This window comes from Lipotes vexillifer, unplaced genomic scaffold (assembly GCF_000442215.2).
Source record: "Lipotes vexillifer unplaced genomic scaffold, Lipotes_vexillifer_v1.1 scaffold213, whole genome shotgun sequence".
Taxonomy (NCBI): domain Eukaryota; kingdom Metazoa; phylum Chordata; class Mammalia; order Artiodactyla; family Lipotidae; genus Lipotes; species Lipotes vexillifer.
In genome coordinates this window covers 2,298,667-2,314,379 of record NW_006780610.1, presented here as the reverse complement: position 1 = coordinate 2,314,379, position 15,713 = coordinate 2,298,667, and the positions used below count along the sequence as shown (strand labels likewise).

The window sequence follows — 15,713 nt, the reverse complement described above, 5'->3', positions numbered from 1 at the left end:
CAGGAGGGCGGGGCTTTCCTTTGTCAGGGGATTTGCGCGGCGCGGCCGAGACTCACGCGGGTGTCGCTCCCCGCCCCTCGCCCTCTCGGGGGGCGGGGCTCTCCCTCCGGCCCGGCGGGGCGCGGTGGGTGTGGACCTGTAAGCTGAGCGGCCGGCGCCGGGCTCCGTCGCACGGAGCCGCGCAGAAGCCCCTCCTTCGGTGCCTCGGCTTCCAATCGCCTCCGCCGCTCCCTCCCTCCCGCTCGGGCAGCTCTCCGTCGCGGCTCCGCCCCTGCCCTCCTCCCCTAGCTGTCCGCGTCGCGCTCCCCGGCGTCCAGGGGGGCTGCCCGGGCGGGGCGGCGCGGGGACGGGGAGGAGAGCCGCCCGCCAGCCGAGCACTTCCAGCGAGCGGCGGGCGAGCGGGCCGCGCGGCGCGAGGGAGGAGGGCTCGCCCCCGCTCGGCCCGAGAGGAGCCTTTTGTTCCCAGCCAGAAGTTTGCATGCCGGGACCGTGACAGCTGCGGGCGGGGAGGACGGCGGGGCCGGCGGCGGCGGAGAATAGAGGCGGCTGCTTGACATGCAGCCCGCGGCGCGGTGGCTGCGGGCCGGGGACTGGAGGCGGCGGGGGAGGCGGTGCCCACAGCACGCGGGACTCAGCTGCCGGAGGGACAAACTAACTTCCTGAGCGCGGGACCGGAGGCCGGCGCGGCCGGGAGCCACCTGCCAGCCTGCGGTGAGGCAACCCTGGCCCTCGGGGCGCGCGGCAGGGCGCGGGGGAGCAGCGCTGAGCGAGCCCTTTCGAGTGACCCTCGGCCGCCGCTGCAGCCTGCCGGCCTCTGAAAGGCCCGGCGCCGGGCTCCACTCGCCTTGTTTGGCGGCCACGGCGCAGGGCTGTTCTGGGAGCCACAACAATGCCATGATGTTTTGGAGACAGGAAGCCCCAAGCTGGCCGCGAATGAAGGACTTCCTGTGTTTAAAGTTGCAGGAATATCCGCCGACCAGCCCAGTTCAAATGCAAACACCCGAACTAGGGAGGACGAATGGCTAATTCAGACCAGCTGGACTCTCCAGGGCTGGAACTAAGGATAAAATGAAAGGAATTCCTAGGAGCTTGGGCCATACTTGAAGACCAGAGGGGCTGTGCCATTGTTATTAAAGGACACAATCGATATAAATCCTCTGCTTCCAACTCTGCTTGGGTGAGAAGTGAGTGGAACTAGATATTGAATAAGACTTGTCAATATCAGATGATTTTTTTTTAACTGAATTGGAAAGAGCAGTGCTCTTAAAAAAACAAAAAAGCCATAGAAGGAATTATTTTGTTTGTTGAATACATTGTACCATTTATTTGCCTGCAACTATGAGGCTGCTAACCTGTGAAGAAAAAGCTGTTCTTCTTAGAGTGTCTCTCAGAATGGTTTCAAAGTGGGACTTCCAGGCCTTTCTGGAGGGAAGTTCCAATTGGTGGTTTGAGGTTACGAACATGTAAAAGGATTTTTAACTTATGCAGAATGCATTTTGGGGGAACCCGTGAGCAACTTTTTAAAGGTTGACGGTTCATCTTGTTTGAAAAATATGGGTAAGCCACTCAGCAGGCCAGACTGTTTAAGGCAGAACCCCATCTGCCTGGGGAAAGGAGAGGAAGAGGATGGCTATATAGAGGATTGCTATGTTCCACAGCGATCTATATATGATACAATGAGGATAAATGAACAAATTGACCAGGGGTCAAAGCTTAATCAGACTTCAAAAAGCACCATGGAAAAGATAGAAGGAAGTACTATATCCAGCAATGGTACATTAGGAGCAGCAGCTAATGTTTTTGAATCCAGAGCACCAGAAGGCAAAAAGTTGGATGAGAGAATAATATTTGATGCACTAAAGCTAAGCAGTGATGTGCAGAAGTCAGCACCTGTGCCACCCAGAAGGCGGCCAAATGCAGAACGCAAAGACAATGTTAACAGGAGATCATGGAAGTCCTTCATGCCACCGAATTTCCCAGAATTTGCAGAAAGGATGGAAGCTTCTCTCAGTGAGGTTTCCGAAGCTGGTGCTTCAAATCCTTGCTTGCAAGAGAAGAAGGAATCCAGTTCTGCATTAACAGAAAGTTCTGGTCATTTGGACCACAGGGAACCTCAGTCAGAGTCCGTAACTCTGGAACATGTGTCCAAATCCATAGGTATTCCAGAAGGACAGGATGTGAAAACTTTAGGTGGAGATTGCCAAGACTTCAGATTTCAGCAGCACAGTGAGATCTCTCCCAGTGAATTCCAGCCTCTGGAGTCAGAAGCTGCAGCAGCAAGTGGTAACACAGATGTAATGCAGGAACACAGATTCTCGAGTGCAACCTGGCCCAGAGCCATGAAATGTTTGGCTAAGGGAGGCTTTGGCGAGAAGCAGCACCCTCTTCAGGACACAGGTTGCACTGTAGAAATGCCACCTCTCTCCCCTTGTCTGAGTGAAGAGCTGTTGGATCCAGAGTTGCGTATTCTCATAACCCCCAGCCTGAGAGAGAAAACAGAGTCTGAGCTAAAGTTTGAGGAGGATGAGCGATGGATCATGATGGAGGCTGAGGAGGATTGGGAGGAAGAGAAACTGTCAGAGAGAGGAAAGACTTTTCTAATGGCAGATGAGGAAAAGAACAGCCTGGCAGATGTTTTCGAAGAAAGAGAGCAAGCAAACACTGTAGCAGTGGTGGAGGATGGAGCCGACTTCTCAGCTGCTGTCTTGGGGACTTTTGACCACCTAGCTCTTGGTCAGATCTGTTGTTCTGATGACCCACAGCCAGCTAAGAACCTTTTGGCGTCTGTTTTCAAGGATGCATCGCTCGATTACAGTTGTGTCCTAACAGGTGAGAGTGCTGTAGGAGAACTGAGAAACAGAATTGCTCAGGGGCTAGAGGGTCTTGTTTCAGATTTAGAATGCACTGTTGGTCCTGCCGATTCAGAACAGCTCTCTGACACAGATTCAGTGCAGATGTTTCTTGAACTTGAAAAGGAGTGTTTATGTGAAGAAGGAGTAACTCCTTTAGTTGAGCTGGAGACTCAAGCCTCTTCTGAAGGGCTGGCCCCATCCCAGGATGCAGAAAATTCACTTGTAATTAGTCATTTTCCAGGGGCTGCCTTAGAAAAGGAGCATGTAGGCCTTTTAAAGGTAAGAGCAAAGGACTCTGATCCTGGGTTGGATTGTGACTATTTTAATGCCCTGGATTCTTCTCAGGTGCCTAGTACTTTGGAACTTACTGCCTACTCTGATACCGTGAGGGACGCTTTCACTGTTAGTGAGGAGGAGGGTGAAAAAGTGCCTTTTAGCCCCGAGACTTCAGGGGAATTTAACTTTAGACACCCAGCTGATCTGGAGTCACCAGGAAAGCCCGACCCAGGAGGATTGTCCAACTCTGATCACAGGGCTTCTCATGAAGAAAATGTATCAGGCTTTGAAGCCAAGCTGGCCAAAGAAAATGGCAGTTTGTCCCAGCTGGACTGTAGTGAAGTTGAGGGGAATGCTGAGGAGTGTGTGGAGAGAGTCTCCCTCAGTTCTGCTGTTAGCTATGAACTAATAGATGTTACCTCAGGATCTGAAGTAGAGGCGTTACCATATGATTCACATTTACTAACAGATGAGATTCATTGGGAAGGTGAGAAAGGAGCTATTAATCAAGGAAATAACAGTCTGACTTCCTTGGGAGATGTGGACCTTTGTGAATTGTTGTCCGTGGAAGGAGCTTGTGATGAGGATGGTGAAGCACAGGCACTGGGTTATGATGCCAGGCTGAAGGACCGAGCCCCAGCACATCTTCCTGGAGACCTCCCAGAGTGGGTCTCCCAGGATCTCCAGAGGAAGTCCCCAGAGTCAGAGATCCTGAGTCTGCACCTGCAGGTTGGAGGACTGGGACATAGCAGAGATGGAGTGGAAACTGTGAATCACATAAAGCCCAAGCTGAATGTGGCCTCATTGGAGGGAGGGGAAACAGAAATGAGAGATTCAGATTCATTGCTAAATATCCTTCTGGAGGAACAAGTTACCAAGGCTAGTAATACGGAACCAGTTTTGGAGGAATGGATGCCCATCCCACAGAAGCCTGACCCAACTGCTGCAGTGCCCACTGTAGAAGAAGATGCCCTAGATGCTGCAGTGCCTGCCCCAGAGGGAACTGCTAGAGCTGCTCTTACAGTGCCCTTCCCAGAGGATGTACCTGTTGTTCCAGTGGCCATCATGGAGGCACATGTCCCAGCTGCTGCAGTATCAGCCACAGAGAGGGCTGCTGCCCCAGCTGTTGCAGTGCCTGCTCCTGAGGGGACTGCTCCACCTGCTTCAGTGGCCATCACAGAGGAGGATGTACTAGCTGTTGCAGAATCCTCCCTGGAGGGGACTGCTCCAGCTGTTGCAGTGCCCACCCCAGAGGAGGCTGCAGCCCCAGCTGCTGCGGTGCCCACCACAGGGGAGCTTGCAGCTCCCACTACTGTGGTGCCCACCCCAGAACAGCCTGCTGCCCCAGCTGCTGCAGTGCCCACCCAAGAGGAGCCTGCAGCTCCCACTACTGTGGTGCCCACCCCAGAGGAGGCTGCCGCCCCAGTTGCTGCAGTGCCCACCCCAGGGGAGTTTGCAGCCCTAGCTGCTGCAGTGTCCACCCCAGAGGAGGCTGCAGCCCCAGCTGCTGCAGTGCCCACCCCAGGGGAGTTTGCAGCCCTGGCTGCTGCAGTGTCCACCCCAGAGGAGCCTGCTGCCCCAGCTGCTGCAGTGCCCACCCCAGGGGAGCTTGCAGCCCCAGCTGCTGCAGTGCCCACCCCAGGGGAGCCTGCCACCCCCGCTGCTGCAGTGCCCACCCCAGGGGAGCCTGCCACCCCCGCTGCTGCAGTGCCCACCCCAGTGGAGCCTGCCGCACCTGCTGCTGCAGTGTCCACCCCAGTGGAGCCTGCCGCCCCAGCTGCTGCAGTGCCCACCCCAGGGGAGCCTGCAGCCCCAGCTCCTGCAGTACCCACCCCAGGGGAGCCTGCAGCCCCAGCTCCTGCAGTACCCACCCCGGGGGAGCCTGCCGCCCCAGCTGCTGCAATGCCCACCCCAGGGAAGGCTGCCACCCCAGCTGCTGCAGTGCCCACCCCAGGGGAGGCTGCCGCCCCAGCTACTGCAGTGCCCACCCCAGGGGAGCCTGCCACCCCAGTTGCTGCAGTGCCCACCCCAGGGGAGCCTGCCGCCCCAGTTGCTGCAGTGCCCACCCCAGGGGAGCCTGCCGCCCCAGCTGCTGCAGTGCCCACCCCAGGGGAGCCTGCACCTCCCACTACTGTGGTGCCCACCCCAGAGGAGCCTGCCACCCCAGCTGCTGCAGTGCCCACCCCAGGGGAGTTTGTAGCCCTGGCTGCTGCAGTGTCCACCCCAGAGGAGTCTGCAGCCCCAGCTGCTGCAGTGCCTACCCAAGGGGAGTTTGCAGCCCTAGCTGCTGCAGTGTCCACCCCTGAGGAGCCTGCCGCCCCAGCTGCTGCAGTACCCATCCCAGGGGAGCCTGCTGCCCCTACTGCTGCAGTGCCCACCCCAGGGGAGCCTGCCGCCCCGGCTGCTGCAGTGCCTGCTGTGGAGGAAGTGTTCCCTGCTGGCGTACCCTTCCAGGGAGATACTGCCCATACTGACTCAGTGCCTGTCTTAGAAGAAGGAAGTCCTGTTCTAGAGGAGGCTTCCCCTGCTGGAATGTGGATCAAGGAGGACCTTGATTCCCCAGCATTTGGAATGAAAGAGGTGACTGGCACAGTGCTGCATGGGAAAGTGCCTCTGGCTGCAGTTGATGGATTAAATTCAAATGAGGTAATTGTTGCTCATATTGTTGGGGAAGGATCTGGAGAGTAAAGTGAGATTTACAAGTTCTCTGACTTGGTGGTGATTAGAAAGGGCACAGATTGTTCTTTCTTTGGTTCCCTTTGGGGTGTCTGGGCTTCTCTGGTCTTTTTATTGAGTTTATGGGGAAAATGTGTTTTTATCTGCTGAAAAACTTAATAATTCAGGCTCTCTCATTGTTTTTATTTCAGACATAAGCAAAACCCAAAGAAAACAGGGATGTAAACAGTTTTTGGCTTACATTTTGAAAAAGATTATTAACAAGAAAGGGTGATTCTGCTTTTGAATTTTACAGTAAGCATGTTCTTTCCTAAATCAAGAGGCTGCTTATTCATCGGTGATGTCAGCAGTCAGGTAGAGGCTAGAATGTGGACTTTGGAGTGAGACCTGGAGTAATTTTTAACCACTCTGAGACAGTTAAATGTCCTGAGGCTCCAGTTTCATTTGTTAAGGCAGAAGAGAACCCTATGAGGGTTGTGAGAATAAAATGAGGTAATCCATTCAACGCACCAAACATAGAAGATTTCAATTACTATCAATATGCTCCCCCCCTTTCTCTTTCTATCTATCTGTCTATCTATCTATTTATTTGTTTATGGCTGCGTTGGGTCTTTGTTGCTGCTCACGGGCTTTCTCTAGTTGCGGCGAGCGGGGGCTACTCTTCATTGTGGTGCGCAGGCTTCTCATTGTGGTGGCTTCTCTTGTTGTGGAGCACGGGCTCTAGGCGCACAGGCTTCAGTAGTTGTGGCACATGGGCTCAGTAGTTGTGGCTTGCGGGCTCTAGAGCGCAGGCTCAGTAGCTGTGGCACAGGGGCCCAGTTGCTCCACAGCATGTGGGATCTTCCCGGACCAGGGCTCGTGTCTCCTGCATTGCCAGGCGGATTCTTAACCACTGAGCCACCAGGGAAGCCCCCCTACCCTTTCCCTTTCAAATAGATATGTTGGTTAGTTGAAAGAATTCACCAAGGCGGGTTGGAGGAAAGCCATATATAGATGTGTGAATAACAGTTTTTTAATACAAATGTGTGTTTTTAAAAGCCTAATAAGGCACAATAATATTTATGAAAAAGAGGCATTTTAGTCATCTTGTCAAACTTGGTACCCTGAAGCAGTCACTTTTCCTTTCTTGGACCTCTTGTTTCTTAATCCATAAAATAAGAATTGGGCTGATGTCCTCCTGGGTCTCTCTTAGCTCCAGGATTTTGAGATTCCTGATGTTAGAAAACAGAATGTGTTGTGAACCCTCTTCCCAGGTTTCCTATCCTTGAGCTTTCTTAGTCAAAGGATTTTGAGAGTGGCAGCTTTCTACAGTTCACTGTCCTGTCATTTGGTCGCTGGTAAGCAGTGAGGGAGTTAGAAGTTTAGTCAGATACAGTCAGGGGTTACTGACTGAGGAGGTGGTTTTGATTTTACACCATCCCCGGGACCCAAAACAGTGCCTTCTTCATAGTATGCCTTCCCTGTTGCGAGTGGATGAATATTAATCTCCTGAATATCCATGGATGCTGCAAGAAAGGTGGGTTCACCCCATTGCAGAACCTTTCAGGGCAGCCTTAGCTGGAGGACCAATTAAACATGCAGCTGCCAGCAATGAAAAATCATCTTGATTGTAGGCTATAAGCCGTCAGCTGTGCTACAGATCCTCCTGCTTAGCTGAGTGATGGTAGTGTCACCTGGGCTTCACCAATTATTTTGTAATTAGGCATCCCATCAAATTAGAATGCATCACCTTTCAGATTGAGGGATTTGATTCAGTTTTCTGAGTTTTACTGAATTTGGGATTGACACTAAGATCCCAGCAGCCTATCCAAAGTCACCAGCATTCTTGATTATACAGAATATTTCTAGTATAAAGCCTACAGCAATAATCAATGAAATATAGGGATTACATTATAAAGAGCCAGTCAAATCTGCATAAAGAAGAATATTCAGAGAAACCCTTAATATCAGTCTCTGGGATCTTTGTTTCCCCATCTACAAAATGAGTACGTGGGGCTAGGTAATCTCTAAGGATCCTTCTAGCTACAGGAGGTTGTCATTTTATGAAATATTGCCTGATATAAATGACAGGAGAAGGAAATAGTAGCCCAGCTGCAAAATCTATGATTTAAAATGAACTGCTTTAGATCCTCTGCATGTGTATGTACAAATGTACACATGTATACATGGTTAAAATAGATATAAGCTTTCCAGTTGCAGTCACAAGAAGGTTTGATAGAGGAAACAGAAGGCCAGAACTTGCTTGCTATTTCTGTATTGGGATCCTAGGCCCACTAAGAACAATATGTGGTTATTTAAGCCCTCTCCTCATGTATAGACTTCCTTAGTCTTATTTCCAGTCCTTGGTTCAATGGAAGAAAAAAGCCTTTTGTATAAAACAGTGGTTCTATAAAATTAAAATTTGCCAAGAAAGTCTTTTTAAGCGAAAATTGGGGAGCCCCGCAACTTCAGTTCAGTGTTTGAACACTCAGCTGATCAGCAGAACTTTTATGGATTTGTTTGCTTTCTCTAACACCATTTCTATGCAAGGATTCATTCATTTACTGGATAAATATTTATTGTGTAGCTACTCTGAGCCAGGCACTGGGGCTTCTGCAGTGAATAGCATCGGCATGGTCCCTGCCCTTGTGGACCGTATACTGTAGCAGGGGAGGCAGACATTAAGCAAAAATGACACAAATACATGGTTACAAATGTGGCAAATGCTTTGAATAAAAAATAAAAGTTATGGGCTTCCCTGGTGGCGCAGTGGTTGAAAGTCCGCCTGCCGATGCAGGGGACACGAGTTCGTGCCCCGTTCCGGGAGGATCCCACATGCCGCGGAGCGGCTGGGCCCGTGAGCCATGGCCGCTGAGCCTGCGCGTCCGGAGCCTGTGCTCCGCAACGGGAGAGGCCACAACAGTGAGAGGCCCACGTAACGCTAAAAAAATTAAAAAAAAAAAAGTTATGATGAGAAACAATAGGGGTATTTAACTTCAATTGTGGTGTCAGGGAAGGAATTTTAAAACTAAAACCTGAAGGATAAGTTATTTAGTTACTTAGAGAGTCAGAAGGAAGAGCATTCCAGACAAAGGAAATGGTACCTGGGAAGAGCTTGGTATGTTAGAACTAAAAGAAAGCCAAGTGGCTTGACCACAGTGAGCAAGGGTTCCGGAAGAGTGCCTTGCAGTAAACTTGGAGAGTTAGAAAGGGGCCAGATGATGCAGGGGCTGAGAAAGAAGTCCTCAAAAGGATTTCTACCTTAAGAGCAGTAAGAAGCTATTGAAAGATTTTAAGTAGGGGAGTGAAATGATTTCATTTACGTTTTTTAAAAGATGGCTCTCAGCTTAAAGATAGAGAAAACCGGTTCGCACTGACAGTAAACATTCTCAACATTATCCGGGGTTTATAAGCCTCAGATTTCTTTTGTCTTATATTTGTTAGTTCGTATTATGATTATTGACATGGAATACAGAAAACACAGAGTGGTTTGCAACTTAAAAAAAAATCACACTGGCTACTGTGTTTAGAGTGGATTGCAGGGGATCAAGGACAAAGTAAAGAAGCCTGCTAGATTACTGCAATTGTCCAGGTGGCTTGGACTAGAGAGATGTCAGTGGATCTGAAGACAATTGGATGGATCTAAGATACAGTTTGGAGGCAGAATCAATAAGACCTGATAATGGCTTTCATTTTGGGAGGGAGTGAGGGGGAGTTATCAAGGATGGCTTCTAGTTCTGGTTTGCACAACTGAGTGGATGGGTGATGGAGGGTGGAGGGAACAAAAAGTACTCATTAAACTGAGAAGGCATCTTGAGACCAAAAAAGGAGGCAGGTAGCTCCATATAATCAATGGATCAGTTTATTATAGGGTAACTTACTGTCAGGGTGGGATTAGACAGACAACAACTTGAAGCATTCGCAGCTGCACTCTGCACCGCCCAGTGGGCCACTGGGACAATTCTACAGTTAACCTAGGGTCTGGGGTTTATGGGGTGGGGGCAGCAGGTACTTGGAAACAGGACGTGCATTCCTAAGTCAAGATTTATGAGTGGGTACTAGTCTCATGGGCGCCAGGAATATATGTCAGCGAAGGTTTTCATCATTGTTTGGGGACTAACAGAGCATAGGGGCTACTGGGTCCTGATGATTATTAAACAATATCTATTATCTGCAAAGCCCGTGACAACAGAGAAGTGATTTACTGTACGGTACAGTCCTGGGTTGGGTCAGCAAAAGGACGCGAGAAGCTCTAAGGGCCCAAAATGGCGTCAGTTATGCTCACAGCCATACAATGGGGGCAGTAGTAAATTGCTTAGGGAAGAACAGATTTGGGGAAGAGGAAATTAGCAGGTTCGATTTTGGAATGGTTAAGTTCAAGATGCCTGTGATTCATTTGTATGGCAATATTAAGCAAGTAGTTGGATATCCAGATTTGAAATTCAAAAGATATATATAAATTTTAGAGTGATGAGCATTTATCATGGTAAGTATTTAAAGCCGTAGGAATGGATAGAATTGCCTAGAGGAGAGTGTGGAATGAGAAGAGGGCTCAGGACTGACATGCTACTCTTATCCCTACCCACAAATGCTAACATTTGGAGATGTAGAAGAGGAAGTGGGCAAAGGACATCAAAAAAGGATCAGAGTCAGGATGAAAACTGGGAGACTGTGGTGTTACCAAAGATAAAAGCATTTGAAGAAGTTCTTTGGGAGGTTTTCTGTTTTGTGTCCCTGTTGCATCTTACAGCCTTGCAATAATTTTTACTAGTGTTCTGCTCTGGGAAATGTCTGCCAGCACTGGTTAGTTAATAACATGGCACAGTCCCACTGAAATAGTAAGGAGTAGGAATTTAATGTATCTTAAAAGCCCTGGTTTTGCACAACAGCTTTATTTGGGAGTTGAGAGAAAAGGAGCAAGTGTTTTCAAATTTACTTTCTTTAACATTCTGTTCACTGGTGTTCAGTATAAATATTTAAACAGTACTTAGTATCTAGAGGCACTTTCATATATTTTTTAACTTCTGGGGGAAAAAATGAGACAAATACCCATTCCCTGTCAACCCATAGAGTGGGCATGGGAAATTAAGTAACCTCTAATGCTTCTATGTGAAATGTTCACGAACAAAGTAAATCCAAATTTTAAGAGAAGAATTTGCTGTGTTATATGAAAGAGATTGTTAAGCTATTTAAATTTTATTTTTGCTTTTCTGTGTCATTTACATTGATAGCCCATAGAGCTTCTTGCCAGGAGACGAGGTATTCTCTGTGTTGCCCAATACATTAAGTCCTAGCCACACGTGGCTGTTGACCCGATGAAATGTGGCTGGTGTGGTTGAGGAACTGAATTTCTAGTTAAAGAGCCACAAGTAACTGTTGGCTACCATATTGGCACAACAGAGAAAAAATTAAATGTCAGTCATAGCATGAGACAGGGTTTAATTACTGAGTAAAAGGGGGCTCTTCGGTGTGGACTTGACATCTTCTCTCTGTACCTTAGGGATTTCTGCTTTCTTTGCGTTTCCAACCCCTGCCCCACAGCTGTTTTGTTGCACTCAAGCAGCTTAAGCCGTGGGAGTTGTTTTTCCCCCCTCTGCTCTGATTTTTCTGCAGTGAAAACATCTTTAACACAAAATAGGATCAGCACTTGCTTTCTCTGGGAATCATGCTGTCGGAGTAACAGTCATTTTTAGCTGAACTGCCTTGTAGTGTTGCCTAACAAAATATGGTGTAATCGGATTATAGTGTAAAATGAAGCCCACCAGTGAATACCTGTATAACCTTCCTTTTTCAGTGTTCCCTGGAGCCTTTCCTCCCTGGTGACTCACTTGTTCAGCCACAGACCACTCTTGCTAGAATCAGTTTCCTAATCCTAGTGTGATCTGTGGTCTCACATAGGCCAAAATTAGTCTTACCCAAACTTATAATTTTCTTTCACATTTATTTTTGTCCTCTTCGATTTTCTGTCATTCTTTGGCTTTAATTGGCTCACCTGTCTCACTGAAACTGAAGGAACTTTTTATGGAAGAGAAAAGAATGGAAATAGATCTAGACTAGTGGAAATATGGCTCATTTTATCCTCTGATAATTGAGAGAAATCTGATCTTAGGGACAAATATTTATCTCATTCTTTTCCTTAATACCATTAGAGTGGCAAAAGTACTGTTCTCTTGTGACTCTTTGTTTCCTTTTAGAAAGTTCCAAGTAATAATGGACCTTGACTGCATTAGAAAGAAACATTCGCATTGCTTGTTACACTTGTTCATATTGTTTTAAAATTCCATTGTTTCATGGTGAACATGGATATATAGTATCATTATTTTAAAAATATTTTGTGTATACCTGCATCTTACTCAGAGTAGGTGCCTGAAGTTGTTAAGGACATCTCCCAGTATTACTGGCCCATTTCCCTTTGTAATCAGAGGAATACTATTTCAAGATTATTGGCCATGTGTGGTCTATGGCCTTGGAACAGAATGGAGTTAAATAGCCACAGGGGGATTAAGCTATGAGGTTGGTGTTCTTCACACCATTAATATGTTTTGGCTAATTGAGTTATTAGTCCAAGTCAGAGAAGAGCATTGCATGTATCAGTGGTCAATTAAAGCTATTCCCCAAGGTATTTTTAATCTTAAATACTAGTCAGTCTTCCCTTTTAGGACTGATATGCATCACACTTTCATGATATCTTGAGGCTGGTGCTGCTTTTATTCTCTATAGCTTTTTGCATTAAAAATTAAGAAGATTAAAAAACAAACAAAAACAAACCATGAGTCATTGGGTTAAATGCCTAAGTAGTGCTGTAACTCTCTGTAATTAACTTGTCCGTAAGAGAATGTATGTATTGAAATGTGAAACCACATGTTTCCTTGATACTTTCCTGTACAAATGGCTTGTTTTCTCTTGTTATTCCTGGCCCTCCCTTGTTAAATCATGAATCTCCCAAGAATAACCAGTCACTGTGTGGTGTAGAGGATCTCATTGCCTTTAGATTAAATCTTCTTTGGCTTACAATTATCTAGATGTTTCAGAAAGAACAGGTGGATCCTCTTCAGATGAAACTACAGCAGGTGAATGGACTCGGCCAGGGCTTGATCCAGAGTGCCGGAAAAAACTGTGATGTGCAGGGTTTGGAACATGACATGGAAGAGATCAACGCTCGGTGGAACACATTGAATAAAAAGGTGAGTATACTGGGGATGGAGGGCAGAGAAAAGAGACATTGCAATCTCTGGTTTCCCTGGCACCTGAATGCAAATAAAAATTTGCAGTTCCAATCTGTAGTTACAGAAAGGGGTGAGTAGTCATTTAAAAGCTCTCTCCTTTCTCGTAATGAACCTCCATGTCTGTGATACAGGTTGCACAAAGAATCGCACAACTCCAGGAGGCTTTGTTGCATTGTGGGAAGTTCCAAGATGCCTTGGAGCCGTTGCTCAGCTGGTTGGCAGACACTGAGGAGCTCATAGCCAATCAGAAACCCCCATCTGCTGAGTATAAAGTGGTGAAAGCACAGATCCAAGAACAGAAGGTAAGTGAGAATGTTGGGGCAGTGAACTGTAACAGCCGTAGGGAATGACAGACAACACATTTGCTTATGGTTTCAGGAGCATATTCAGGAGTTTTAGTAGAATCCTAACCTACCTTGTGTGATCCAGGAAAGAAAGACGGAAATTGATTTTCATCATCTTACTTTATAATCTCCTAGATTACCATGACATGTATTGAACTGAACCATTTTGCTTGTTCACTTATCCTGTTTCAGTCACCACTTTATCTTAAGAGGTTTTTAGTGTTTTTTGGGTCAGCAATATTTAAATAATGTATATCGTGTATAAGGTTCTATCTATATATGTATATGTTTTTGGTTTAATTTCCATTTCAGTGCCTTTTTCTCCTGGTTCAAACTAAGTTCCCTATCACTCACAGAATGATAGTCACTGCTCCATTTAAAACCCTAAGTGTATAAAAAGTTCATATGGGTGGTAGGAATTACATCTCATGCTTTTGCCTCAGGATGAGAAAAAAAAACTTCATTATTCAATTAAACTTAGGGCTCAGTGAGGTGAGGTTTTGGATTTTGTTTTGTTTTCCTTGTTTCAGATTTTAAAGTGACCCCATGTTATCACTTTTCATTCCTTTTAAACATGTACATCAGTTGCTCCAGCGGCTCCTAGATGATCGAAAGGCCACAGTAGACATGCTTCAAGCAGAAGGAGGCAGAATAGCCCAGGCAGCTGAGCAGGCTGATAGAGAGAAGATCACTGGGCAGTTGGAGAGTCTTGAAAGTAGATGGACAGGACTACTCAGCAAGGCAGCAGCCAGGTAAAGCCACTGGGATTTTGAGGAATATAGGTCAAAGGCGGTTTCTGACTTGTATCACTGAGGTGCTCTAAAAGCCCCCGGATGATTCATACAGTGCTTTGGTAGGTGTTTAACGGCTTTTATCTTGAAGAGAGATAAGTTTTTAGAGGTGATCCTCATAACCAGAGTAACTCAGGAAATGAGCCTCAGCTACTCCATAAATTTCTGAGACCTGGAAGACTCATTGCTCTTTGGTGGTGTTCTGTTGCAATATAATCTTGGTTCCAAATAGCAGACGCGGACTTCTACAATCCAGCCAAGTTATTTTCTGAGTTTTGGAAACAGATTTTTTCCATTCATATTTATAAATAATGTTTTCGGTACTTGGAATTGAAATTTATCATGTTCTTTTCTGTTAGCTTATCCTAATATTAGATGTTCTTACATCTAGGAGCTAGTCTGTGGTTCTGTTAAATGAGCATTCAAGAGATGCATGGACTTTCTTCACTAAATGGCCACAAGACAGGCAGTATACTTTTCTCCTCCAAGGAAGTGCTTTCTCTTTCCATAGCTATAAGTTAGCCCAGTGTCACTTGAGCTTTTAATGAGTCACACCATGTCTTTACTTTTAGCTTATACTGTTCTCAGTTTTAAAAATAAATGATAACTAATCAGAAATCAGTATGAGAGTTGTAGAGCTGATCATGTATTATCAAGGTAGCCACGGGCTGTCTTCAGATAACCTCCTCTTCAGTCTCTTTACTTCTACCCATCCATGGCTTGCTTATTTCTTATCTGAGCCACAAAGTATTTGCTTGCTCCACGTTAGTGGGAGAAACAAATGAAAGAATTTAACTTATTTTCATTTCCAAATTGCACCACTTTTCTTCTGTCTCTCCATCCATTTCCACTAATAGCACCATTAACCTTCCAGTTTCCTAGGCTTAAAACCTCAACGTCATTTTTTACCCTTTCCCCCCCCCCTGCTTTGTGTGCCATATCTATCAGAATGCTAAATTCTGTCCATTTCACTTCTACAGTGTCTTTCCTCTCTGTCCATTTCTCTAATTCTCGCTCGCCTCAGTTCATGACTTAACAAACTCTCACTTGGGCTAGTTCCCATGAGGTAGCTCACCTGATCATCACTCTACTGCTGCTTACCCTCAGGCCTTCTCCTCTTTGCACACTCAGAGACGTTTAATGACTCCCTGTTGCCTATAAAATAAAGTCTCTTTAATCCAACATTCAAAGCCCTCTACTGTTTGGCCCTAACCTGCCTTTCTTAGTTTCCACTATTCTCATTCCTTGTGGGCACAGTAAACCGTATTCGGTTCTTTGGTATCTTCTGTCAGTTCCCTAATTCTGTCTTTGCTGATGGTGTTGCATCTTCCATGAAATACTTCTGTTCATCTCCCCTGCTTTTATGAAGGTTTTCTTTATTCCCCAAGCATAGAACAATTTCACTTTCCTCTTAACTGCCATAACTCATCATCTGTACCTTGTATTATGGTCATTATTTTATGTACTTAACTCCTAGATCCTTAAGCTCACTAAAGTCATGGTTTGTTCCTAATGTATCTTTTTATGACTTTTTCCTTCTACCCTACTTGCTTCCATCCTCCTAGTCTA

The 15,713-nt window shown here is 46.6% G+C and overlaps 2 protein-coding genes across 2 annotated transcripts in view; both read left to right on the top strand.

Annotated features, from left to right (window-relative positions):
• MACF1 (microtubule actin crosslinking factor 1) overlaps positions 1-15,713 on the top strand; it is a 350,964-nt gene that overhangs the window by 282,288 nt on the left and 52,963 nt on the right. The window contains exons 53-55 of the mRNA XM_007453778.1: positions 12,806-12,967; positions 13,141-13,311; positions 13,939-14,105. Of these exons, the coding sequence (XP_007453840.1) occupies positions 12,806-12,967; positions 13,141-13,311; positions 13,939-14,105 (500 nt within the window). The remainder of the gene's footprint in view (positions 1-12,805; positions 12,968-13,140; positions 13,312-13,938; positions 14,106-15,713) is intronic.
• On the top strand, positions 1,554-5,850 carry LOC103089532 (uncharacterized protein KIAA0754). The gene is given in 2 exon segments (XM_007472347.1): positions 1,554-5,804; positions 5,806-5,850. Coding segments are annotated over 2 exon segments (4,296 nt in total).